Here is a 27,868-nt window from a genome sequence, read left to right as displayed (position 1 = left end):
TTTCATTTTAAAGAGTTTTAATATAGGATGTTAATATTCAGGATACTTCAGAGCACCTTATACTTCTAAACAGATTTTGGGTAATGGTTTTAAAGTGTTACTTGAGTGTTTCTCTCATACTGGCTTTTAGGCAAAAGTACTACTTGTTGACTGTTTAAGAGATGTTAATTTGATTAAACAGTTTATCCTTAATAACCTGAGACATCAATCCATGGATAGCTTCTATGGTAGTTTTACAGCTGGAAAGAAAAAACACATCACATAAAGTCAGAAACTGAAAACTGTTTCAAACATGCAAGATCACCCTCCCAACCCCCATCCACCCATGCACCCCCAATAATGATTTTTAGTTTTATTTATACTCCTCAAACCACACCAATGTGAAGTTTACCCTTGTGATTTTTAGTCTTCTGCATGTCTTTTGACCATTTTGTTATTTACTAGAACTTTCACGAGAGTGACATGTACAATTTGACACAATTCATAACAGTTAGTTTTATTACCTGTCAGCTGTTCTGGAAAAAGTTCTGTTTTTTTAAAGGTGACTAAAATGATACATAATCCATAACTTATAGACTGATTCTAGTATTATATTAAAATCCATTTTCCTTGTTATTTATTACTTAGAATAACTTGGAAAAATAATTTTAAAGAATCCTATGCTTTTGTTTCCTCTGAAATAATCACAAAGATCTTCCAAATAATTAAAAGTCAAAATTAGGTTAGTGGGTGAAGGACTTAATTTTAGAAATAAAAAGTATAAAAACAATGACAGACTGGGACTAGTGGCTCATGCCTGTCATCCCAGCATCCGGGAAGGCCAAGGTGGGAGGACCACTTGAGGCCAGGAATCTGAAACCAGCCTGGGCAACATAGCAATACCCCATCTCTTAAAAAAAAAAAAAAAAAAAAAAAGTAAAAGTTAGCTGGGTGTGGTGGCGCACACCTGTCGTCCCAGCTACTTGGGAGGCTGAGGCAGATCGGATTGCTTGAGCTCAGGAATCTGAGGATGTAAGCTAAGACTGGGCCACTGCACTCCAGCCTGGGCAATAGAGCAGGACCCTATCTCTAAAAAACCAATGTCAAAACCCCATCAATATTTAGGAGAGATGCAATTCTTATAAAGATACCCCAAAAAGGAAAATTGTCTACTTTTATATTACTATTTTTATCCTTCCTGCTTTTCTTCTTACATGATTGAAGATATTCCCATAGTGAAATTTTTGCTTCATAAGAAATTGAGATTATTACAGACATAAAGATAGTTAAGCAAAATACACACTCAAAGCAAGTACCAAACATGAGACCTAATACCAAATAAAAATGTAATTTTTAATTAGGCCACTAACTTTACTTTTTAAAAATCCACAAAGAAGGGAATGAGATAATTCCAACCCAAGATGACTTCCACTCTCAGGATATTCTTCATCTTCCCTTCTCCCTTCTTTTCCCTATAGACCAAGCCAGCTTTTCTTAAAAGGGATATCAACATAGGAGCTTATACAGATGTCAACACGGTTCTCCCCTTCCTTTTTGCCCTAATCATCACATTAAAATTCAAATTTTTGTGAAAATAAATGTTAGATAGTCTTCTCAGTCCTATATAATCTATGCATCTACAGGGTCACATAATTATTTCATGAGTTTTCAAAGAACACATCCCAAGTTTGTTCCTAATAAAATCTTTGGTAGTAAAATTTGGGATACTAAATTATTATATAAAGGATAATTTCAGAAGTACAATTTAAGAGCGATACAATCATTTCTGTGATACCTTGGGATTTATTTATTTGTTTAGAGACAAGGTCTTGCTCTGTTGCCCAGGCTGGAGTACAGTGTCATAATCATAGCTCACAGCAGCCTTGAACTCCTGAGCTCAACCAGTCCTCTTACCTCAGCCTCCTGAGTAGCTGGGACTATGGGCATATGCCACCATGCCTGGGTAATTTTTTTTCTTATTTTTTGGTCTCTCTTTTTTTCTTTTTAAGTTTTGGACAAAGACATCCAACTGGTACAAATGCCCGGCTAATTTTTAAAAAGTTTTTGTAGAGACAGGGTTTTATTATGTTGCCCAGGCTGGTCTCAAACTCTTAGGCCCAAGTGATCCTCCTGTCTCAGACTCCCCAAAGTGCTGGGGTTATAAGTGTGATCCACTGTGCCAGGTGGGATTTAAAACTTTATGAAAAACTGAAATCTGGTAAATTTAAGAAATTCTGGCTGGGTGTGGTGGCTCATGCCTGTAATCCTAGCACTCTGGGAGGCTGAGGCGGGTGGATTGCTTGAGGTGAGGAGTTTGAAACCAGCCTGAGCAAGACACCGTCTCTACTATAAATAGAAAGAAATTAATTGGCCAACTAATATATATATATAGAAAAAATTAGCCAGGCATGGTGGCACATGCCTGTAGTCCCAGCTACGCTTGAGCCCAGGAGTTTGAGATTGCTGTGAGCTAGGCTGACGCCATGGCACTCACTCTAGCCTGGACAACAAAGCAAGACTCTGCCTAAAAAAAAAAAAAGAAAGAAAAGAAATCCTAACTTAATCCCTCAGAAAATTATTAGTGTGTAATAGGTTAGCAGGCATCCTCAAACTACGGCCATTGGGCCACATGTGGGTGTTTTGGCCCGTTTTTTTTTTTTTTTTTTTTTTTTTTTGAGACAGAGTCTCGCTTTGTTGCCCAGGCTAGAGTGAGTGCCGTGGCGTCCTAGCTCACAGCAACCTCAAACTCCTGGGCTCGAGTGATCCTTCTGCCTCAGCCTCCCGGGTAGCTGGGACTACAGGCATGCGCCACCATGCCCGGCTAATTTTTTTATATATATATCAGTTGGCCAATTAATTTCTTTCTATTTATAGTAGAGACGGGGTCTCGCTCTTGCTCAGGCTGGTTTTGAACTCCTGACCTTGAGCAATCCGCCCGCCTCGGCCTCCCAAGAGCTAGGATTACAGGCGTGAGCCACAGCGCCCGGCCTGGCCCGTTTGTTTTTTTACTTCAAAATAAGATATGTGCAGTGTGCAAAGGAATTTGTTCATAGTTTTTTTTTTAACTATAGTCTGGTCCTCCAACGGTCTGAGGGACAGTGAACTGGCATCCTGTTTAAAAAGTTTGAGGACCCCTGGGTTAGGGGGTGGGGAACCTGTGGCCTTCTGATTTCAGGATTGTTCTTTTTTAAACACCAAAGGAGTCAAGAAAATCTTTATCTTTCTCTGCCTCATCTGTTTTAATACCAGGATTTATTCTGTAAAATTTAGATTGAGTCAAAAGGCCACATACAAGGATCCAGAAGGCCACATGTGGCCCCAAGGTCCAGGTTCCCTACCCCTGCAGGAAGTGTGCAAAAACTTTTAAGCTTTTTTTTTTTAAGATCCAGTGATGACGCTGGGCATTGTGGCTCATGCCTATAATCCCAGCACTCAGAGAGCCCTAGGTGGGAGGATCACTTGAGGCCAAGAATTTCAGACCAGCCTGGGCAACATAACAAGACTGTGTCTCTTCCAAAAAATAAAAAATAAGCTGGGTATGGTGGCACACACTTGTAGTCCTAGCTACTCAGAAGGCTGAGATGGGAGGATGGATTGAGCCCAGGAGTTTGAGGTTGCATTGAGCTATGATGAAGCCACTGCACTCCAGTCTGGATGACAGAGCAAGATCCTGTCTCAAAAAACAAACAAAACTTGGGCTAATTTTCTTTCTTATACTTTCTGGCTGAACTTAGAAAAGGTGATAAGAGTGTCTATAATAGTGTCTACCCAGATCCTTTTTTTTTTTTTGAGACAGAGTCTTACTCTGTTGCCTGGGCTAGGGTGCCATGGCGTCAGCCTAGCTCACAGCAACCTCAAACTCCTGGGCTCAAGTGATTCCTCTGCCTCAGCCTACCAAGTAGCTGGGACTACGGGCATGTAGCACCATGCCCGGCTGATTTTTTCTACATATTTTTTGTTGGCCAATTAATTTCTTTCTATTTATAGTAGAGACGTGGTCTCACTCTTGCTCAGATTAGTTTCAAACTCCTGACCTTGAGCGATCCTCCCTTGTGGGCCTCCCAGAGTGCTAGGATTATAGGTGTGAGCCACCACACCCAGCCCGACTACCCAGATCTTTGATTTAAGCCTTTAATGTTTTTATCTACTGTTCTCCACATTTTCAAAGTTAAAACCTGCATTTGCCAACTCTTAAAGTTTCAAGGAGTTAATATTCAGGTACCATTCTAAATTATAACTAAGTTGAACCTTAAGGAATCTCGATTCTACTATTATTTGCAAGTTTTGAAAGAAAAAGAGTTAGGGACAGGAATCATAGATTTGCTTCTTTCTTACCTGTCTCTTGTAGCTTTGGCAAGTTTGTCTTCTGACTTTCGGTCATGTGTTTCTAAACCCAACATGAAACTCCCTCGTCCCAACTGGGCTTCTGACTGCTCTAACTTTTCAGACAAATCAAAGACCTGACCAGTGGTATAGTCTGCATTCTGTGGAGAAAATGGTATTGTGTCAATACATAATACAAGTCTACTATTTAAAAAAAATCTAAATGTTTTTATGTCAGTTAATTTTCTTCTACACAGAACATTTCACTTACAAAGAATTCCACCATAAAACCTGAAGAAGTGAAATTATACTTGCAAAAATTCCTTCCAAATGCAAGCATTTCAGGTGTAGATGTTTTCCTTTTTATAATGTCAAGATTAAATTTGTAATATTTCTCTTTGACTACTTAAATCTAACATTTGTTATTATGGGAGGCTTTGAAGTACAAAGATCTGAGTCGGTTTCTGGCTCTGCTACAGATTAGCTGGGAGACTGGGACACCTCTAGGTCTTCTTCTCAAAATGGAAGGAGTCAATAATTTCTACCTTAATGCGACTGTAATAATTAAATGAAGTAATGAATATAAAGCTCTTAGTACTGTCCATGGCACCTAGTAAAGGCTTAATAACTATTAGCTAATTTTGTTATTGTTCTTGTTGAACTTTTAGAATTAGTATGGGTGACAATATTTTAAAAAATAACATTTGTTTTAGCTTTTATGGTTATAAACTTATTACAGAAAATTTGGAAACTGTAGGGCAATATAAAGAAGAAAATCTATAATCTATCTCTCTCTCTTTTTTTTTTTTTTGAGACAGAGTGTTGCTTTGTTGCCCAGGCTAGAGTAAGTGCCGTGGCGTCAGCCTAGCTCACAGCAACCTCAAACTCCTGGGCTCAAGCAATCCTTCTGCTTCAGCCTCCCGAGTAGCTGGGACTACAGGCATGCGCCACCATGCCCGGCTAATTTTTTTCTATATATATGTTAGTTAGCCAATTAATTTCTTTCTATTTATAGTAGAGATGGGGTCTCTCTCTCTCTCTCGCTCGGGCTGGTTTCGAACTCCTGACCTCGAGCAATCTGCCCACCTCGGCCTCCCAGAGTGCTAGGATTACAGGCGTGAGCCACCGCGTCCGGCCGACAATCTATAATCTACATCTCTAATCCCACCACTTAGATATAACCACAGTTATTTCAGAGTATTGCTATAGGCCTACATGCACACCTACATATGGTAGAATAGATTATTATATCTATACTTTTTCTATAATATTACATACTTTTTAAAAAGAAAATTTTAATAGTTACATGGGTACGCTTAACTGTAAAATATTATAGTTAAAAGATTTTTTATGGGGTATCATATTTTATTTGTAGTCTAAAACACAAAAAAATTCATAAAGTTATAAAGTATATGTTGTATTTCTTTCCTAAATGTTCAGAATAAGAGTGTGAAGATTAAGTAAATAAAGTGGCAAAAATTAGTATGTTATTCTATGAGCTCTGTTTGTAAGACAGGAAATGCAGTTCAACTACCAATCATGAAAAGTTATTTGCTTGCCATTACAGCTACTAACTACAGAGGGTTCCTGAAAATGCTACCAGTTCTGAGTTTCTTTTTGGAGCTTCCACAGTAGACTTCCTATGAAGTTATAGCTTGAATGGTCCATTTCACCAATATTTGCTTATGGAAATGAAGGGGACTGACAGGGGAAAGGAGCAAGTGAGGGGCGGTGTCTGAGGCTCAGGCAGGCTCTGACCACAGCACAGGGCACAAAGAACCTTGCCTGATGTGATCATAAACCTTTCTGGAAAACACAGCTGACGGTTCACTGAAGTTTGTTATTAGAATGTAAAGAAAGCAACACAGATATTGCAGATTATTTGCAGATTGTCTGTTCTACTTTTGAAAGCTATTGCTCCACTTCTGTGTGGCAGAAAAATAAATTTCAGTAATTCTTTTCTGTATTTTTTATTTTTGTGATGAATGTTCTCATCAATGGACAGAGGCCAGCTAATCTGGTGATGAGAAAATTGCACAGATGCAATTACCTTCAGAGGAGATATATGCCTCTCCATTCACGCGTGTCCTTCCCCTGAGATCTTTCTTGCTAACTTTACCAGGTCTGCCAGAAGGAAAGTTCTGGTACAGAACTTTCTGGTAGAATGGAGGAAAGATACCCAGTCACTCAAAAGAACTTCATTATGGCAATAATGTGATTGCTAAGAAGTTCCGTACAAGAGGGAATCGTTTGAAAGCACCTGGGACTGTTTATTACTTTCACAGGATTTTCTTCTTCCTGGATTCTCTTTAAAGGGAAAATAACATAAACTCAAAATGATTCCAGTCTGAAACATACTTTTTTGCCTGCATAACACAAATATCTCATTTTTCTGTGCACATTATTTTTTCATGGGTTAAAAGAAAAAATACTTTTTCTTTTTCTTTTGATTTGTTCCTCAAATCACATAAAAATACTTTTTAATGTCTTAGAACTCTCTAGTGGTAAAAAGTGCAAGAATTAAAAATTTGTCTTTGATACTCCTGTAATTTTCCAAAAGTATTAACTTTGTATATATTTGGGTGATTTTTTTAAAAAATGCTATTTTTTTTTTTTTTTTTTTTTGAGACGGAGTCTTGCTTTGTTGCCCAGGCTAGAGTGAGTGCCCTGGCATCAGCCTAGCTCACAGCAACCTCAAACTCCTGGGCTTAAGTGATCCTCCTGCCTCAGCCTCCCAAGTAGCTGGGACTACAGGCATGCACCACCATGCCCGGCTAATTTTTTCTATATATATCAGTTGGCCAATTAATTTCTTTCTATTTATAGTAGAGATGGGGTCTCTCTCTTGCTCAGGCTGGTTTCGAACTCCTGACCTTGAGCAATCTGCCCGCCTTGGCCTCCCAGAGTGCTAGGATTACAGGCATGAGCCACCGCGCCCAGCCAATTGCCACCAATTTTAAAGATAGGCTTTAATGTTTATGAATGTATGCTTTTATATTTCATGAGTAATATCCATTTGAAGTTGTAAAAGCAAGCATAAAATTCTAATTGACTTCATTTTATCATAAAATGGAAACATTCATTTTTGAATCTTTTTCTCATCATGTAGTTATAGGGAGCCAGTGTTTGATTTCCTTTGAAGTTCTGTTATCTCCTTGATTATTTTGTATAGATAATTCCTTAAAAAGGCCCACTTAAAAGTTAACATCTAAAATACGGTTATGTCAATGAAGTCTTATGCAGGGTATTATTTATATTTACAAGATAAGTACTCATCATTCTGATGGGCTTTTTTTCCTGCTGTTTAACCTGTGATGCTGAGACACGTATACAAAAGACTCAGAAGAAATTTAGGGATATGATTACCCAAAAAGGAAACTATCCTATCTAAATCTGACTTGTGTTGATAAGCAGGTGTTCCCAAGTTACTCTTAATTTGGATTTATTGAAGACTATTAGATTAGTGCCACAAAATTTTTACTTTACTTTATGTTAATTCCAGATAAGTAATTTACAATTCACATCTTGACTAGAAGCTTTTTTGTTTTTTCATTTTTTAATCCTTCTGAGTGAGGAATAGAAGTTTTACTTTGTAAACATTACAGAGTGGCAGAAGCTATAAATCATTAACATTTATTTTCCTTAAAAAAAAAGTTGGGTAAACATATAAAGAAAAAAATGCTACCAGTTCTTCTAATTATTTTACAAACTTCCAATATTTTTAAAGATGCAATTATATTCATTTTTGTCTGGATCTAAATGGTTTAGGAAACCAATGTATTTCCCCACCCCATAGATTTGGGAGAAACCTCAAGGTTTATAGAGTAATTCACAATTAGAAGATTAAGCTATTAACACTATAAAAATGTAGGCTATCAGAAAAAGTTATACTATTAAAATGACAATAAATACATTTGATTACATTTCAGATACACAGAGAATGAATATAGGAATTAATTTCTTAAATTAGGAAATAACTTTGCTGGTAGAGCTTTTAGGTTATATGCTGTAATTAACTTCTTTAGTTGGGGAAAGAGTGAAATTGAACATATATTTACATATTTTTTAAAAAATGCTATAATGCACTATATATAAAACCACAAAAAGAGAGGAAATATAATTTAACCTTTTCTTGATTATTAATGTCCTTATGCATGCAGTGCTGGAATACAGGGATAGCTATAGGGCTGGTAGGTAGATCTGCTTGCCTTTATATAAGGTTCAGACTTTTCTTACACTGTTTTCTCCCCTTGCCATCAGGTGTCACTTCTGGCTAATATTAGTATACCTGCCTCTAAGGAAACAACACATAGAAAACATTCAGCAGTGTCTGGTATTTAGAAAGCACTTAATAAATGTTTATTATTACTCTTCTTCCTTCCAATTTGCTACTTCTGACCACTGAGGGTAAAATAAGAACAGAAACCTTGTCAGAATGGTATTTAAAATCATAGTAAATAGGCTCCATCGAGGTCATTTTCCATGAATGCACCAAATAAAGATAAAAATAATCATTTATTGAGGTTTTATTATATGCCAGGCACTCTGCTAATTGCTTTATATAAAGTATCCCATTTAATTCTCTCAGAGTACTTAATGATGTATATAGTATTATCATCATTTGATACCCAAGAAAGGCCCAGTCACATGATATAACTTTTTGAAGGTCACTCAGAACTAGTAAAGTGGCAGTTATTTCAAACCCATTTTACTTTATTCTAAATCCTGTGGTTCTGACTACTATGCATACAGTACTATATGAAATAGCCTACTTTTTTAAAAAAGTAAAATACTATTCCTAAGTTTGAAATATACATAAGCTTATATCCTTTTAAATATGTTAGGTTTTAATGATGTATCAAAAAACTTAGCGAATATCATTTTTTTTTTTGTTCCCAGCATCTGTTGCTTTAAGGTAATGATACTCCGACTTCCCACTGTGGACCTCTCCTTTCCCATTCCTACTCCCTGTGCTCCTAAAGGAGTTTCCTCCACCCCAGACGAGCAGTGAGGCACTTGCCCTGGTCCAGCCACTCATTAAGTTCATTCCTTTGGCCAACAGCAGGTCCAAGGACGGTGACCTAAGCAAAGCAAGTCAGACACAATGAGACTTTGCCTGGGAATATGCATGTATGTGTGTCTGTACCTTGATTTTCTCTTTGAACATGAAATTGTGAGGCTGGGAAGTCTAAAGCTAAAGCTGCCATTTTGCTTTCATGTGAAGCTTAAAACTAAAGCCAACTGAGAGGAAATCAAAGCTAAGAGAGAAAAATTAAGACCTCATAATATTGTTTGAATGCAAACTTAGCTGTGCCTGAGGTAAGCCCTACTCCTAGACTTTGCAACTTACATGATTCTCTTCGTTTAAGCTAGTTTCATTAGGCATCCTGTCACTTGTAACCAGAGTCCTAGATTGAGATAACCTGTATAACAACATGATTTCTATTTTGTCCTCCATGGGTCTCCTTAAGGCAGGGGCAAATCTCACCCTGATCTGCCAACTCTATTTGCCATTTGTCATGTACCGTTGTCTCTATGGTACACGACAAGAGACTTTGGAGTGGCCTAGCATCCTGATCTAGCTCTGATGGTGCAGAATCCCACGCCAGCCCTGGTGTTTTAGCCAAGTCAGGTACAGCTTTTCTGTGAAAAAGAGTTTCCAATATTAAACAGCTTATGTAGCTTACATAAAATTCAAATGCATTCCTTGCAAGTATAGTACTTACAGTAAGCAAGCTGGAGGAACTCAGCGTATTCACCCAGTATTTATTCCATAAAAGTTCAAGCAATTTGCGATCCAAAGAGGATTTGAAATATGAGACTTCTAAGGCATAGTATCTATGAAATGAAAGCACAAATTTAGTAAGTGAAACAAAAATTCAACTACATCACATAAAAGTTATGGCCAAATTTAAGCAAACTACATTTTAGAGCCAAATAGTTATAGTTTAGTTTTTAGTCCAACAGAACAATAGTTATCCATGGTTTTCTTACACTTCAGGAGTGTAGTTTCAAGTCTTCTGTCTACAAAACTTCTTTGTTTTATAGTTTTTTCTTCTGTAGAGCCTAGAAATTCTCAAGATGTTTTTAACAGCCAATCAGAACTTCTGAAGGACATGTTTACTTATGTTACTTGTGTCCAGTCAACAGCACATAAACTGAACAAGCTGCCTCTTTACGGTCAGTTATAATTTTGTTAGTCTTTTTTAAAATACTGAAAATGACATGTAGATTCCCCATTCCTCCCTTTCTAATTCCCTAGTTAGGACCTATTGCTTTTTGGAAAAGCATACTTTAAAGTAGGTTCTTAAGGCAACTAAAGTAATTGCTCCCACTTCTAAATGTGCTAATTTTTCATCAGGAGTTTGCAAGAAAAATCTAGTTAACTGTCTGAAAAACATTTTAAAACAAATAACGAATATTTAAATATCTCAGTAGGTTCTGTACATCAATGGATACAAAGAAGCCCAAGAGACTTCTTTGCCTTCAGGAATTCACCATTTACATGGGGGATTTGGTATGAATCCATACAAAAAATCAAATGTGATATATACCAAATAATAATAAATAATACTGTAGTACATTTAGTGCAGAGGAGCTCTAGTGGTCATTTGGAGCTAGAACTGCCTGAGAAGCCCCAGGGAAAAGGTAGAATTTAGGGTAACCCTTACATGAGTCTAGGGTATGGATATGTTGAGAGCAAGGAGGGCATTAGGCAAAGGGCATCAACACACGAAAAGGAAAGACATGTAAGGGATAACAAGTAAATCAGTTTAGCTTTACGATCTAGCCAGAGCAGAAGAAGTGTGTGAGAGAAATCTACAAAGCTATGCTGGGGTCTAGTTGGGGGAGGACGTTACACAAAGGCTAAGAAATTTAAACCTGAGGCTCATGGAAGGTGTCTGAGCAGAGCAATGATATACAACCAAAGGGGTATTTTAAAAGGCCGACTGTGGCAGTACCATCGGGATGTGTTAGAGGAGACAAACTGGAGCCAGGGACATCACAAAGGAAGCCACTGCAGCAGGGCAGATGGAAACAGATAAAGGCTCAGACTTGGGGTTAGTGTGTAAAAGATAAAGACACATGGACACAGCAAAAATGCCTGCTGATTAAAGTTTAGCAGTGAAGAAATAAAATATAATAAAAAATTGAAGATACTAGAATTAAGTGAAGGTCTTTTCAAGATTAAGACACTTGTGCATGTCTGAAGACAGAAAGGAAGCAGCCAGTAAAATGTAGAAGTGGAACAGTATATTTCTTAAGCATCTATTATATCCTGAGTGATTTATAAATATTCTGATTTAATCTTCCCTACAACATATGAGAAAGGATTTATTATCTCCATTCTATAGCAAGGAAAGATTAGAGAGATTAAAGACCTTGCTCAAAGACACATAGCTAGTAACAGACAGAGAAAGGATACAAAAAGATATGTTTATTGACAAAACCTCAGTCTTTATTTTTACATACAAAGTGTAGACATTTAGGAGGGTATTGAAGAAGTAAGGCTTCAGGAGGGAGGGAATGGTTAGAAGTGGGGAGGCAGAAATGGGGGGAGGCACTAAAGTGAAAAGATCAGCTTTAGAAAGGAGGGGTTACACCTGAGACATGAGGGGCAAAAAATGGAGAGGATGAGTATAGCAAAACAGATTCAGATTTATAAAAGATGACAAGTAAGGGAACTCAAACTTGAGGGTCTAAAATAGACTTTTATGTTTTATAATTTATGGGTCACCTCCATGTAATTATTGTTTTAAATTCTCTTCAGTATGGGAAGTCAATAATAGATATTGCCTAGAACTGAAAATCAAGAAGTGGCATTATCAGCATGTTGTTTGAAGATACGAGGGTAAATACATAAAGGAATAGCTATATTTAAGTGACTGCCTCTGGGAGATATGAAAGGGAAGGGTACAAGATTACTGTTTTTATAAGTTTCATAGAATCATTTGACTTTTAAAACAATGTGCTTATAATACTAATAAAATACAAATAATTAAAAAAAATATTTTGAGTCCCATTTCCACTAAAGTTTTTTAAAGTTAAAATATTAGCCACTAAGGTGGGCACAGTGGCTCATGCCTATAACCCCAGCAACTTGGGAGGCTAAGGTGGAGGATTGCCTGAGGCCAGCAAGTTCATGACCAGCCTGGGCAATATAGTGGGACGCCATCTCCAAAAAAACATTTCAAAACTTTAGCAGGGTGAGGTGGTACATGCTTGTGGTCCCAGCAACTAGGGAGGCTAAGGCAGGAGGACTGCTTGAGCCCAGGAATCTGAGACTGCAAAGAACTGTACTCCTGCCTGGGTGACAAAGCAAGACCCCATCTCAAAAAAAAAAAAAAAAAAAAAAAAGGGAGTGCACATTATGATCTAGGATTTAGGAAAAAACTGAAAGAAAAGCTGATATAAACTGCAAATAATAGCTCATCATCAAATCAGAAATAGATATATTAACCAGCAAAGCTCCTTCTCTTTCAACTTGGCACTATGCTTCATTAACTGACTCTGTCTCCAAAAAAAGAGAAAAGATTGACTTACTCTAAAAATGAAAGTATCACAGCAAAGGTGTTTATAGCCATAGGAGCAATTCTCTCAAACAGGAATGTTTTAAATTCTTTTTTTTGAGACAGAGTCTCATTCTGTTGCCCCAGCTAGAATGCAGTGGTGTCATCATAACTCACTTCAATCTCCAAACTCCTTTTTTTGTAGAGACAGGGTCTTGTTCTTGCTCAGGATGGTCTCAAACTCTTTTTATTTTTTTAAACAGAGTCTCACTTTGTTGCTCAGGCTAGAGCCAGTGCCGAGGCGTCAGCCTCACTCACAGCAACCTCAATTTCCTGGGCTCAAGCGATCCTACTGCCTCAGTCTCCCAAGTAGCTGGGACTACAGGCATGTGCCACCATGCCCGGCTAATTTTTTGCATATATATTTTTAGTTGGTCAATTAGTTTCTTTCTATTTTTAGTAGAGGCGGGGTCTTGCTCAGGCTGGTTTTGAACTCCTGACCTTGAGCGATCCACCCATCTCCGCCTCCCAGAATGCTAGGATTACAGGCGTGAGCCACCGCGCCAGGCCCCTCAAACTCTTGAGCTTAAGTGATCTTCTCGCCTCGGCCTCCCAGAATGTTGGAAGCCACTGCACCCCCACCTAAATTCTTTTCAATAGGGTAAACCAAGTGATTAATCCTAAACTTCTAACTGGCAAATAGAATTGTTTTTACAGAAATAAGTCAGAGATGACTGAAAATCAGATATATTTCAAAACTCAACTTTAGAAATTCTGGAATTTTCTAAGAATTTCCAAATAGAAAAATAAGAGTAAGCAGTAGCACATGGGTAGCCAAAGTATTCCTTGAAGTATGCATAAGAGATATGGAGAAAAGGGGATACTAGATAATCATTTATTGATTTGAGTAACTTTTTTTTTGGTGCTCACCCTTCTATGTGTCATGCTCTGTTTTATATTTATTTGTTCTAATTATTTTATTTTTTACATTTTTCTGTAGAGATGGGGTGTTCTTGTATTGCTGAGGCTGGTCTCAAACTCCTGGTCTCAATTTATCCTCCTTCCTCAGCCTCCCAAAGTGCTGGGATTATAGGCATGAGCCACTGTGTCCAGCCCATGCCCTGTTTTAAATGCAAGGATACAGCAGTGAATAATTCTGTTCCCATGAAGTCCACCTTCTAAAGGGGTCAATGACAAGGAAGCAAAAATATATCAGATGGTAACAAGTGCTAGGAAGAAAAAGAAAGTAGGGAAAGGGGACATAGGGTGACAGGAAGGTATTATGTTAGATAGAGTGATCAATGAACATTTTCTATTAAGGTGACACTTAAATAGATATTCAATGATAGTTAGCCAAATGGAAATAAGGAAGAATGTTCCAGGCAGAGGGAACAGCAAGTGCAAAATCCCTGAGGCATGAGCACATCTGACAAAATGACTGGCACATCCCTGTCTGGCACATCTGACAAACTGTAAGGAGGCCAATAAAGTTCAGTGAAAAGAGATGAGCTCACAGAGACTGTAGGGGCCCAATCATACAAGGTTGTGCAGTTTAGGATAAGGGCTATAGATCTTATTCTTGGTGAGATGGGAGGTTATTCTGAAAAGGAGGAACATGAGATCTTAACAGAATCAGTCAGCTTAAGAAAAGCCTTTGAGGGGTGAAGGGTAGAAGTAGGGAGACTAGTTAGAAGGCTAGTGTTATGGTTCAGACTCCAGATGGCAGTAGCTTGGGTGAAGGTGATAGTAAGACAGGTGGTAAGATATATTTAGAAGGTGGATATATTTAGAAGGTGTCTCCATTGGCTTCTTTTTTTTTTTTTTTGAGACAGAGTCTCACTTTGTTGCCCAGGCTAGAGTGAGTGCCGTGGCGTCAGCCTAGCTCACAGCAACCTCAAACTCCTGGGCTCGAGCGATCCTTCTGCCTCAGCCTCCCGGGTAGCTGGGACTACAGGCATGCGCCACCATGCCCGGCTAATTTTTTATATATATATATCAGTTGGCCAATTAATTTCTTTCTATTTATAGTAGAGACGGGGTCTCGCTCAGGCTGGTTTTGAACTCCTGACCTTGAGCAATCCGCCCGCCTCGGCCTCCCAAGAGCTAGGATTACAGGCGTGAGCCACCGCGCCCGGCCTCCATTGGCTTCTTTAACATTTCAAAAAATTAAGATGTAATTTATGTACCATAAAATTCACCATTTTTAAAAAGTATATAATTCAGTAGATTTTAGTATGGCTTCTTATGCTTTATAGTTATAACTTTAACTTCTTTCATATGCCTTCTTTAACTTTGGAAAGATTAGAAAGAATCTTTGTTAAGTGGAAATTGGATACTTTGAGGGCTACAGACATGATAGTATCAGGTTGGCCCTGAACAAAACATATCTCAATTGTTAATATGGTATGGACCAAGTATCTTTATACATTGAGAAAATGGTTCTGGTTGTATGAAAGATTAAAACAATTATTAATAAAAAATTTGGACATTAGCCTAAATGTATGTATTTTTACTATTATGTTAAAAGGTATTATGAATGAAATGCATTTTGTCTGAGCATTTTTTCTCATCTGCAAAATAAATGACCTGGACTGGATGATATCTAAAGTTTCTTATGATGATCTTGGTGTCAGATAAATTTTTTAGTTACTTACTGTTTGCAGTGTACACCAAAGTCTTCTATTTTATTAAGTGGGATAGTCTGGTACTCAGAAGGTCCTTCATCAGGAGGTTTGTAGCCCTAAATGAAAAAAAAAAAAAAAATAGAAGATTAAAAAATATGTAAAATAAGAAAAACACTGTATTTTCTGTTGTTTTCTATTTATAGGATCATTAATTTGGGGAAGGTATATATTCAACATAAACATTCTAATAAAAAAAAATACTGCTTCTACCCTCCCCCAACTCCACTTGGAGGCTCCAAGCTGCATCTGGCTCATAGATTTATTTTTCTTTTCTTTAGGTGATATACTTTTGTTCCAGTATCTGTTTCACATTGCAGGCTCCCCTCAGGAAGGGAAATAGATCTGTGTATTTAGCTTGTTGTTTCTCTAGTATCTGTCAGAATGCCATGGGCACACAGATACTTATTATTAAACAAAGACTGCTTTTCCAGTAAAATTAACAGTGTATAACATAAATGTATTATCTTTTGCTAGAGATAGTTTATGGTAGTTTGACTGCTGTTGCTATAAGTATTATTAAAGTGTGATTAACAAAAAGATAGTGATATCTTTAAAAATAGGTCAAATATTTGGAATTTAAAGAATTATAAGGACTTATAATTTTAAAAATTATCACACATGCCTGTTGTTGTAGCTACTCTGGAGGTTGAGGCAGGAGAATTGCCTCAACCCAGGAGCTCGAAGTTGTAGGGCACTATGACCATACCTGTGAACAGCCACTGCAATCTAGCCTGGGCAACATAGTGAGACTCTGTCTCTAAAAAAATAAACGAATTAAAAAAAAAATTACCTTTGGGTATGTCCTAAAGGCGCCAAGATTCACTTTTCCTGCAGATATTGTTCTTGTTGGATCAATCTACAAGAAACACATATTTAATATCTGCTAATATAAAGTCATTATACGTCTTTTATTTAAATACAAATATATAGATATAACACTATGCACAATAACTTAATAACCAAATAAAAAAAATAACCAAGAAACCATAAAAGGTCAATAAAATGGGTAAGTATAGAAGTTAGAGATTAGACTTAGTTATGATATATTATGTGAAGATTTGCTCATCGTTTTTTAAGTTTTCTTTTTTCCTTTTAATAGGTGAACAATTTCTACCTTCCTCAGAGAAACCTGGATTATATCTATTAATAAAGTATTGAGCATAACAAAACCACTCTGGCAATTCCTGCCCACTCAGTTCAGTCAACACTGACTGGATGCCTACGATGAGCTGGGCACTGAGATATAGGTGCTATGATTACCCTTATTTTATAGAGGGGAAGTGTGATGCACAGAGGTTACGTAACTTAAAGTCTTGGCTTCTAAGAGGTAGAATTAATACTCAAACCTAGGCAGCCTGACACCAGAGCCTTGCTCTTTACTACCTTGTTTTTATTTCTCAGTATACTTGCTTTAGTAAATCTTCATGAAGAATTTAATTAGAACCAATTTTAAAAATACTTACTACCACTGCTACAAATGGTTCTTGGAACTGCTGATTGAGCATCTGAGTACTAACATCAATCCCAGAAAGCCAGCAGCCATAGCCAGGGTGGCTATGATACCAGCCAATTGCATTTTCAAGGCGGCCAACCTAATAAATGAAGAGTGCAAAGAAGCTTAAAGTTCTTATTTTATCTTAGAGACACTTACTTGTCTATTTATATAGCATTATGGCAAAGTAACAGTATACAGAATAGTACATAGCATATGCTGCTTTCAAGCTAAAAAAAAAGGACTTTAAAAATAGATAATACATGTATAAAGTAAAAAATTTACAAGGTACTATAAGGGTTTTTGGTCTCTTGCCCTTCTCTTTCCCCTCAACTATCCAGTTTCTCAGCCTACATGTTAACCCTATAGCCAACTGCTTACCCTCAGAGAATATTCTTTGCATACGGAATACATATTCTGTGCACATATGTAGATTAATAAAAACACACACACACTATCATACCACATGACAGTGTTTTACATTTTGCTTTTTCACTTAACAAACCATTCTGGAGTTTTCTCTGTATAGCTCAACATATAGATAGCTACCCTTTTTTTTTTTTTTTTTCCCAAAGCCTGCCTAGCAGTCCACTGATGAATGTACCATAATTTATTTAACCAGTTTTATACTCAGGAACATTTAGGTTGTTCCCAAACTTTAGAGCCAGGGTCTTGCTCTGTTACCCAGGCTGGAGGGCAATGGCGTATAGCTCACTGTACCCTCAAACTCCTGGACTCAGGTGAGCCTCCTGCCTCAGCCTCCCAAGTAGCTGGGAGTACAGGGATATGCCACCATGCCTGGCTTTTTTTTTTTTTTTAACTTTTTGTAGAGACAAGCTCTCACTATGTGGCTGAAGCTCCAAACTAGATTTTAAACACACATTGGATAATAAGTATAAGAATTTGTTCGAAAAAAAAATCCACACTATAAATTAGGCTTTTGATCTCATACATTTTACAAAGAAATTGCTAAATTTAAAATATAAAATTTCATGTAAAGAGGATAATTTTAAGTTTAGAAACTCAAAAGTCACCTTGATAACTGGAGTCAATAGGATCCAAAAAAGAAAAAAAAAAAAAGAAAAAAAAAAAAAAAGTCACCTTGAGACTCTAACTTGTAGTTACTAAACCATGTTTTTACCTGTTTGGCGTTTTCTATGTATGCGGCCATGTACTCATATGCAGCAGCCTGAGCGTTTACTCGGGTTTCAGTGCCCTCTACAGGCAAAGCAAAACTGTCCATGATGATCATGGTTTCACCATCCACCTTGCCTAGCATCAAACCCATCACTTCCAAGTTGCCTCCTGATCTGGCATGCATCACCATTTTCAGTAGAGCCAATGCTGAGATTTTGCAGTACTTAAAGTAATGGTGACTACAAAACAAAATCATGGTGTAATTAAATTTCTTATATAAAATACAATTTCAAAAGACAGTTTTTTTGTGAAGATAATAAAGTACTGTAGGAATTTACAGTGATGGAAGGGGAGTGTAGAACGTGGGAAGAAAAGAAAGTAGAAAAAGGCAGAGTTCCTACAGGGGACTGGAAATAATAAATATGTCATAGTTCTGCAAAGTATTTCCCCTTGGGGGAAGAGAAAAGTCTGAAGTAGTTTTTTTTTTAATTCACTCTTCAAATAAGGGAATAAAAGACCAGTTCAATTGACTTTTTCTCCATTAATTTGGAATCACCAAATCTCTGATTCTGATTGTGTATGAATGGTTGTGCCTGTTCTTAGGCCTAATTTTCTGGCCTAATGTAGGTTCTGGTTTCCATCTGTGTAGGTCTGATCTAGGCACTGCCATTCCCTAGCTGTGGCATTGGACAACCACTTAGTGTCTGTGCCTCAGTTTCCTCATCTGTAAATAGGGATATTTCATAGCTGTTGTTAGGATGAAATAATGCATATAAAGTGCTTAGCTTAGTGCTTTGTACATACTAAAACCTAAGTAAGTGCTAGCTGATATTAGCATCATTAACTTGTCTCTTAATGGTACTCTCAAACAACAGTGTGTAGAAGGGTGTGGCTTCCCTCTGTGATATCAGCCTCAAAAGTCGATCACTATTTCAGAGTTTTTCATGGGTGGATGTGTCTAAACTCTTCAATAAAATTACATTTTGTCTCACTGATATAGCCCAAGATGACTAGGATGAATATAATTAGAGCCACAATTAGAGAGTGAGGCAGATTAATAGTTTCCAGATACTTAACAGACCACTTGAAATGCACAGCCTGGTACAGAAGTAAACAACCAGGCAACCTAACTGACCTGTATAGTCAGTCAATGTCTCTGAGAAGCCTTTTTAGATGTTTGCCCTCAGAAAGCATCCAAGTTTAATTCTTAAGTTTTGCCAGATTTCAACCACAAGCCGAAAAATGTAGACTCTGGAAGTCAAGATGTGAATTGAAATCATGATTCCCTTTACTGGGGAAAAGAAAAGACAAGTTACTGTGCTCCTACTATATACATTCTAGATCCTTTTTATACATTGTCTCATCTAATCTTTACAACATCATCAATAAGTAGGTCTTATTTCCATTTTCTAGATGAATGAAGATGGGTAAGTATATTTAAGGTAAATCAACAAGTTAGTGACAGTTGTAAGATTAGATCTTAGATTATTGCTAACTTAAGAGTTCATTGCCTTAGTGTGATCATGAGGTAAATTACTTAATGTATTTGCTTGTTTACTTATTTGCAAAAAAAAAAAAAATGAAAACACAGTATTGAGTTGTCATGAAGATTAAATGACACGTGGAAAGCTAAGTGCTTGGCCAATACCAAGTACTCAGTAACTATTGTGAATCTAAAGGATGGCAGTTAATGCTAGCTGTATAAAAAAACTATGAGGCAGATGAAGTGTGTTCTGTTCTTGACCACAGCACTCCTATTACGTTATTAAGTATGAAATGTCCGATTTCCTTAAGTACTAAGTTTGACAGTTGATATCTCTGACATTTCACTTTGACACTTTTCATCTTATTTTTATTGTGAAGGTACATTCAGTTTGGCTTATGATTATCTTTCATATTTTTTTAGAGCAATGTTTGTAAAACCATGGATAAGTAAAAAATTTGAGTTATTTTCGAATGAGTTTTGTGGAACCAATGCAGCACAGACAGCTTGAAGTATCAACGAAGTGCTTGGGAAGGATGTAGCTAATGAATGCAGAGTAGGTCGATAGTTTGTGAGAAGTTCCATTCAGGTGATTTTAATCTTGAAAATGAGCAACATGGACGACCTGATACCAAGGTGGATAATAATGAGCTGAAAGCTGTAGTGGAAGTGAATCCATCTCAACGTATGCATTAATTAGTAAGCAAGGTTTGACATTACTAGTCCAACAATATCGGACCATTTGAAACAAATGGGTAACGTAAAGAAACTGGATAGATAGGTACCACATGAATTAAACAATTGTCTCGAAGCTTGCCTTTCTTTGCTGTCAAAACATAAAGGCAAACAATTTCTACACTGTATTGTTACATGTGATAAAAAATGGATTGTTTTTGACCATCGCAAGCGTTTGGCACAATGGCTGGATAAAGATGAAGTGCTGAAACACAGTTCAAAATCAAATATTCCTCAAAAAAACCTAATGGTGTCTGGTGGTCCAGTACTGGTATTATCCACTATGTCTTCATAAAAGTGGGTCAGTTGATTACAGTAGATGTCTACTGTAACCACTTGGTCGAAATGATGAGGATGCTTGCAATTAAGCAGCCGAGATTGTTCAATAGAGACAGGCCAATCCTCTTGTAAGACCACATGTTGCAAAGAATAATGCTGCTCAAACTATAGAAGATGGACTTGGAAACTCTCTGTCGTCCACCATATTCACCAGATCTTGCACCGACTACCACATCTTCCAGGTTTTGGAGCACTTCTCGCAAGGAAAAATATTCAATTCTCAACAAGCTGTAGAAAACGCCTTTTGCGAATTCATCGCCACTTCCTTTCCAAGCTTCTTTGCTGCTGGCAAAAGCAAGCTACCATTAAGATGGCAAAACTGTGTCCATAGTTCAAGTGCATATTTTGATTAACTGTACTGCTTGTTTGAAATATAATAAACAACTTTTAATTTGATATCGGACATTTCATATTTAATGACCTAATATTGCACCATTAGCTTTCGTGCCCTTTTATACTCTCTCCATAACAAAACCTGCTTTCAGGAAAGGATAAATATTATGGGGTAAAGACTCCCGACTTGTCATCACTCCCAGGGATAAATGAATTTTGCTAAGGCGCAAAGAGCCTTAAGCTCTATTTTTATAATTTCTGGCTTATGTGTACTGGTAGAGTAACATTTTATAGACCGGGTAGAGCCACAGTATGTCTCTGAAATAGTTACCAGCAATTAAAAACTATTATAGGTGTCTAATAGATGGCTCACACCTCTTTTCTTTTCTTTTTTATTTTATTAGAGATAGGGCCTCACTTTGTTGCCCAGGCTGGAGTGCAGTGGCGTGATCTTAGCTCATTGCAGTCTAGAACTACTGGGCTCAAGCGTTCCTCCCGCCTCAACCTCCCAAATAACTAGCTCATAACTATTTAAAAGCCCTTGGGCTGCACACTCGATTTCTGAAAATATCTGCAGTCCTTGGTCTGGGATCAGCTGAAGGTCCCAATAAAGTGTATATTAGTACCGGGTTCAAGGCAGAGTGTGTAGCATATATGACAATATGGATGTTCAGAAGTGACAACCTAAAATACCCCTTGTTGTTCTCCCCTTCATCCTCTGGAGACAAATGGGTTAAAGATACAGAAAGGGGAGTCTAAGCAGGCCTCAGCGGAGGGGCACAGGCTATACTTGCAGGAATATAAAGATAGACCCAAATCCCTCAGGGGCATAGTGTCCCCTCTCCCCCCCCAACCCCGCGTCGGTGAAAACACAGCTCTTCACCCCTTTCAACTCCCACTCCCTCTGGGTCTCTTAAACTCCCGCCATCCCTTCCCTCCCCTGCGTCTTGCCAGGGACCTCCTCACTCCTTAGTCCAGGGCTTCGCCGCCAGGATTTCTTGCTGCTGTTTCTTGTCGTATTTGTAGATTTCATCGATACTCTGAGCTTCCTGCATGTTGTTGGCCAATTCCCAGGTTTTCTGGGCCATACCGCTCCCGGACGCCGCCATCGCCGAGGAATCGGAGAAGTTGTCGCCTCCACAACCAAGACGGAACTTTCCCTCGCTAGGTTTGCGGGTGTAGGCTTCGGACCCTTCCCACCACAGGTGGAAACTCTTACTAGCCTCTCGAGGCAGCCATGACACCTAGAACCGGAGATGAAGTTGGTACAGACCATTCGGCGAAGACAGGGGTCCTTTGAAGACGCAACGATATAAACAGCAGTTACAGTAATAGTTAGAAAGAGAGGAATCTCCTTGTGGCTTAAATGAGAACATCTTGTCTCGGAACATTATATATATGAATTAGGACAATTACAATGAGCAGGTATGGCAATGGTATAGTCTTCCGCACCGGAAGTAGGGACAGTTAAGGTTGTGCCAGAAACTGGAATTAGCCTTCCCAGTTTGTACTGCGCAGGCTCGGCCTCCGCCATATTAAAGGTGGGTGGAGCCTTAAGAATGAGACAGGGAAAAACGGTGTTTTTTTGTGGGGATAGGTACATTAAATAAGTTTGCTGAACGACTTAAAAATAAGGCTGTCTGTGGAAAAACTGACCTATGAGTAGTTCTGGAGGCTGGATAAGGGACAGGTAAACATGGCATCCAATTTTCCTTTAAGATGACTAACTGCACATGCGTAAAATCCTGCAGGCTCCTGGTGGCTCGGCACTTCGTGTTCAGATTGGAGTTCTCTAGCGTTCCGGGGATTGCTACAGCTATGCCGTTTGGCGTGTTTGTAAAAGTTAACGTCTGTGTATATATTATGTGTCATTAGTGTTTTGAGAATGTCTAGTACTCAGTTTTTTTCCAAACAATTTAACTAGACTTCTGGTTTGGCTAAATAGTACTCAGCTTTTATAATAGGTTACAGTGAAATATTCAGAACTGCTGTGAACCGCCTTTGTCCCCAAGGAGTAATCTTCGCAACTTGTTTTTATCCCGCAGTTAAAATGTTTAATTATTTCATTTGTTAGTTTACATGTTTTAGGTCTTCTTTCCTCTTCGTCCCATCCTTCCATCCGCACAGTCTGAATTTCACTAGGCATAAATCTCAGCCTCTCCCTTTTTTTCTCTAAAGTGTTTTCAGTTTTTGGCCGGAGGCCCCATTTTCCATCCTACAGGATATAATCCTTTATAACAAAGTTTTCATTTTCTAGATTTATAGATCCTATTTTTAAAATTAATTTTTAAACATTTTCGAGATTTAGGGAGTACAAACGCAGTTTTTTTTTAAAACGTAAATATAGTGCCCAGTTGTGTAGTCTGGTTTAGTGTAACCATCACCCTTCCGAATTTCCTGTGTAGATCTCATGATTTAAAGTCGACAGTTTCAAGACACAAGGATCACGTCTCTGTTCTTCATTTTATCCCTAACACTTAGCATAGGTGTTCAATAAACTTTTAGCTGAAACAAAAAAGAAATAGCATCACTGCTCTAATAACACAGTCTGGTCTGTATGCACCTATTTAGATTCACCTCTTAGTCCCCCCTGAAACTTTTCATCCTAGCAATACCAATAGCTTTACTTTGGCTTTGTATATGTGGTCTGCATGCATTTTGGGAGCTCATATTAATCTTTAAAAATGTTGTTCACAGAGATCTACCATGAACTGTTTCTTGACTGCCTCCTGTAACCATTCTTTCCTCTGTCTCCAAGTCTCTGTAGGTGCAATTATAATAGTCAAGATGCGTTGTAATAACGTATTGTTTACAATGAAATTTTCCCTTTCACTGTAAGTCACTGTAAGAGCTCAGGACACTACCCTCCCTCTGCATTGTATCCTTAATTATTAAAACAAAAACATTAGAATTACCGAATCCACACTACAGCCTGTGGTTTTGACAATGACTTTCAGCTGAAGAAAATTTGCCTTTAAAACCACCTTATGAAGTAATTTAGGATAAATTAGGGCTCTTAAAATATATTACTACCCTCAGTTCCATTCTAAGCTGGAGATCTCTTTTTTAGTGGTAGCATATGTCGTTCAATATTCGGGTGAAGTGAATAAAATGTTGAAAATGGTAATAAAGCCTAGGACTCAATGTTGACCAGATTCCTGAGCTGGGAGTAATGTCCTGAGAGGTATGCCGCTGCCACTCTTCCCCTTTTTCCTTTCCAGGCTCTGGCACTCTTCCCATGTCGGCCGGTGCATGGAGGGGTTTGAAGGGGCTGGAATCGATTTAGCCGGACAAGTGGCTCCCACAGCTTAACAGTTCCCGGGCGGAGCAGGTGGAATGAATGAGTTTGCGGAGTCTCCAGCCAGAGAGCAGGCGAGCCTAGCTAGCAGCTGGGCGCTACGCGGCCTCCGGGACGGCAGGGGGCGCCCTCCGCCGCTGCCCGCCCCGTTCGGCCGCAGTGGGGGCGGGACCGTGCCCGACAGTTGGCGAAGGGCGGGCGGAGGGCTCGGCCTGAGAGGCGGAGCCGGGGCCTGGCTGTCTGTCACACTGTTCCCGCTTGGGTGGCCGCCGCCGCCTTTCGGACCGCTGTGAGGCTCGCTAGAGCGCCGTGTGTTTCCCCAGACTCGAGCCCGCTTTCCTAAGTAAGAGTCCGTTGGCTGCGAGTGGGGAGCGTGCCTGGCAGGGTGTGGCCTGGGTGGGGCGGGGGGTCCCAGGGCTGCATTCGCGGCCCCGAGTTGGGGGCAGGGGCTCCCCGGGGGTGGAGATCTCGAGGCAGCCGGGGCGGCCGGCCGTGCTGGAGCTACGAGGGCTGGGGACGGGGGTGGGTTTCTTCTCGGTGGGGGGCCTTGTGGTAGCTGGGCGGGCCGGGGGAGGTGCTCAAGTTCCAAGGTTGGAGGGGTGGGGGTCTCGCGGCCGCTAGGCTGGCGGTGGTGGCGCGCTTGCGGGGGTTGGGGCGGGAGTTCCGTGTGGGCGGGGGTCTCAGCCACCGGGCTGGGGGTGGTGCCCTGGTTACGCCGTCCGAAGTCCTGGGCCATCGCTGTCGCCGCTGCCTCGGGTATGTTGAGAGCCGGTTGCCTGACAACGCGTTGACGCTTCCTAAAGAGTCAGCCGCCTCCAGCGCCGGGAGACTAGCAATGCCTTGGTTCCGTGCGCCTTAACGGGCCCCAGCTGCTCCGCTGGCCCTCCCCGGGCGTCTTTCCTCCTCCTCGGTGCTGGCTATTATTTAACATTTGAGCGCTTGTGCGCCAAGACCCTCTTCCCAACGCTATTCTTTGCAAGTAAAATTTATTTAATCTTCCCCATGGCTCGGTGCTATTATTGTCTTACTTTCCCCCCTGTGATTGTCATGCTCCTTGAGCTTGAAACGCTGCTAACTGCCTTGATTTTAGGATTCTTATCTGGGACTTGAATCCAGTTTTCAGTAAATGTTAGTAATGGGACTCATCTTTTGAGAAAGGCTGGCTCTCAGGATTGTGGGATTAAGGTGCTTAACTCGGATTTCAAGGAAGACTAAATCCCAAAGTGCTCCACCACTTAGTTTCCAAACACTTTGGAAAATGCAAGGGTCTAAAAGCAATCAATATGAGTTTGTAAAAAGCAAATTATTCTTAAAGAGGTTCTATTTTATATGAAAGAATAACTTGAAATGGTTGTCAAGCAAAAAGGAATTCCATGCAAAGTGTCATTCTTATGGCTAGGAGGTTACTGCCTTTCTAGTGATTAACACGTTAACTATCATGTGAGTTGTATTTAACTCACTCTAGTTTTGAGCCTGGGGCGCCGCGAAGCGTATGTAACTCACACATATTTTTACCTTATTTACCACACCTATCGGCACAGAAAACAATAAAAAATAATACATTTTTCATTAAATTAGATAGGATTGTTTTCAAATTTTTTATTCTATTTTTGTAATAAAACACCGTGGCCCCAAGGAAAAAAATTTCTTTTCTAATGTGGGAGTGTGTTAATACCTGTTGAAATGTTCCACAGGGGTCAAGTTTTGGGTCTCCTGCTGCACCTTTTGGGAGGGAGAGGGTGAGTTTAGACAAGGTAATTTGAAACAGAATAATTTATTTTTTATTTTTATTTCTGTGAGACAAGAGTCTCACTCTGTTGCCCTGGCTAGAGTGCTGTGGCATCAGCCTCGCTCACAGCAACCTCAAACTCCTGGGCTCAAGTAATCCTCTTGCCTCAGCCTCCCGAGTAGCTGGGACTACAGGCAGGCGCCACCGCGCCTGGTAATTGTTTCTATTTTTAGTTTTCTGGCTGATTTTTGTTTTTTTAGTAGAGATGAGGGTCTCGCTCTTGATCAGGCTGGTCTAGAACTCCAGACCTCAAGCGATCCTTCCACCTCGGCCTCCCAGAGTGCTAGGATTACAGGTGTGAGTCACAGTGCCCGGCCAAAACAGGATACTTTAAGTACAGGTTTTCTCAAATGAAGTTTTCAGACAACTGTGATTTAACTATTACACATTTGAGGAGATTTCAGGTTATCTTTGTAACGTAATTCTGGTTTACATTCTGATGTGCTTTCTTGGGTGGCAAAGGTGTTTTTGAGCACGTGTTTTGTCAATTTTGGATAACTCAAAGGCCATCTAATTTATGCTTAGTCACTATTTATGATACATTATTAATAGTTCCTAAAAGAATTCAACATGATTTTATATATATTTATTCATTCTTTATGTCCTGTCCTCCAACCTTCCTCTCTTCCCCCAGCAACAGTATTTACTTCATAGCAACATTTAGGGGGATTTGTCAAAATTTGGGTGTACTTTAGAGAGTTAGTTGCTCATGTGGATGTCGTCTGCCAGGAGAAAGATTAAAAATCTTTCATTTGGTGGAAATATCTCTGGATGGTTGAGAAGTAAGAAACATTGTCCTGGTCACTTTATCCCTGCCTCTCTTCCGAGGCTCTTTCACAGGCTTCTCCTTCAACCCCATATGTTAGCACTCCCTGAGATTCTGTCCTAGGGACTGTTCTCCTACTCTAGGGTCTCTTTTTCCAGGCAAAACTCTACTCCCACAGCATTAGTGATTATTTTAGACACTGCAAAATCCCTGTTTCCAGTCTGGGTTCTATTCTTAGTTCTAGACATATTCAACACGTTTCCTTGATATCTCCAGTGGATCCTTTATGGGTATGTCATGTTCAACTCCTAAACCCGTCTGGCTAGACTGTGAGCCACTGTGGCAGGGGGCATTATCTTGGCCAAATTTGAGAACAAAGGTTATGTTTTGTTCTTTTGATCCGCCTAGCATCTAGCACAATGTCCTACCTTAGGAGGGGAGACATTTTCTGTTTCTCATGCTTCCATAGTGGGGAGGAAATTTGCACTCCACTCCTAGAGAGGGAAAAGGATAGGAGTAACATTTTCCCATCTTTTTGTGATTGATTAGACTGGGAGAAGAGATCAGGCATACTCAGTTCTTACTGGATCTGCTCTGTTTTTAGGATATTCCCAGACTTACCAGAATGGTTATGTTTTGGTTTGCTTATATTTCTGTATATATGATAAGCATATAGAGCCAAAGTTTAACCTTAAGAGAGTTGGTTTGGATTATGATAACCAGGTATCAACTACTGGTGATTTAAATCCCAGCATACCATATGTTTGGTGGCTTTGTTTTTAATAATGTACATCCAAAGAGTATGAAAATACAATAATTAATAAAATAACTGATTTATAGATTTCTAAGTGTTGGGTTCTGTTTTATATTTTATATGCATTATTTTGGTTTTTGTTCATAACTCTGAAGTAGACAGTATTTCCATTTTATAGATGAGGAGACTGAGGCAATAAAGAGGTTAAGGAACATATTGGAGGTCTATAAAGTGATGGAAATGGAT

General features: G+C 39.1%; 2 protein-coding genes across 19 annotated transcripts in view; one reads left to right on the top strand and one right to left on the bottom strand.

The window, feature by feature from the left end:
- On the bottom strand, positions 1-22,289 carry COPS5 (COP9 signalosome subunit 5). Of its 2 annotated transcripts, none has more exons than XM_012744668.2 (8): positions 21,982-22,289; positions 18,130-18,364; positions 16,960-17,088; positions 16,287-16,352; positions 15,467-15,552; positions 10,029-10,140; positions 4,315-4,463; positions 1-239 (listed from the first exon to the last, which is right to left on the bottom strand). In XM_012744668.2, exons 1-8 carry the CDS (start codon positions 22,122-22,124, stop codon positions 155-157), a joined length of 1,005 nt encoding a protein of 334 aa, XP_012600122.2. In that variant the 5' UTR covers positions 22,125-22,289; the 3' UTR covers positions 1-154. The 2 variants fall into 2 exon arrangements, with proteins under 2 accessions (XP_012600122.2, XP_075861362.1); XM_076005247.1 differs by having other exon boundaries at positions 21,974-22,109.
- A 272-nt stretch (positions 22,290-22,561) lies between these two features.
- CSPP1 (centrosome and spindle pole associated protein 1) overlaps positions 22,562-27,868 on the top strand; it is a 121,650-nt gene continuing 116,343 nt past the window's right edge. For 11 of the 17 annotated variants that reach the window (XR_012920206.1, XR_012920211.1, XR_012920207.1 and 8 more), the window contains exon 1: positions 22,562-22,705. Coding sequence is in view for 3 of the 17 variants with exons in the window: in XM_076005245.1 (XP_075861360.1) it covers positions 22,674-22,705 (32 nt within the window). In the remaining 14 variants the exon portion in view is untranslated. Of the gene's footprint in view, positions 22,706-23,099; positions 24,657-27,868 lie in introns of those variants that run through there. The other 6 variants (XR_012920215.1, XR_012920216.1, XR_012920214.1 and 3 more) reach the window with 2 other exon arrangements.

Source organism: Microcebus murinus, chromosome 7, assembly GCF_040939455.1.
Source record: "Microcebus murinus isolate Inina chromosome 7, M.murinus_Inina_mat1.0, whole genome shotgun sequence".
NCBI classification, from domain to species: Eukaryota; Metazoa; Chordata; class Mammalia; order Primates; family Cheirogaleidae; genus Microcebus; species Microcebus murinus.
The sequence above is the reverse complement of the archived record's forward strand: the minus strand, read 5'-3'. Positions and strand labels throughout refer to the sequence as shown.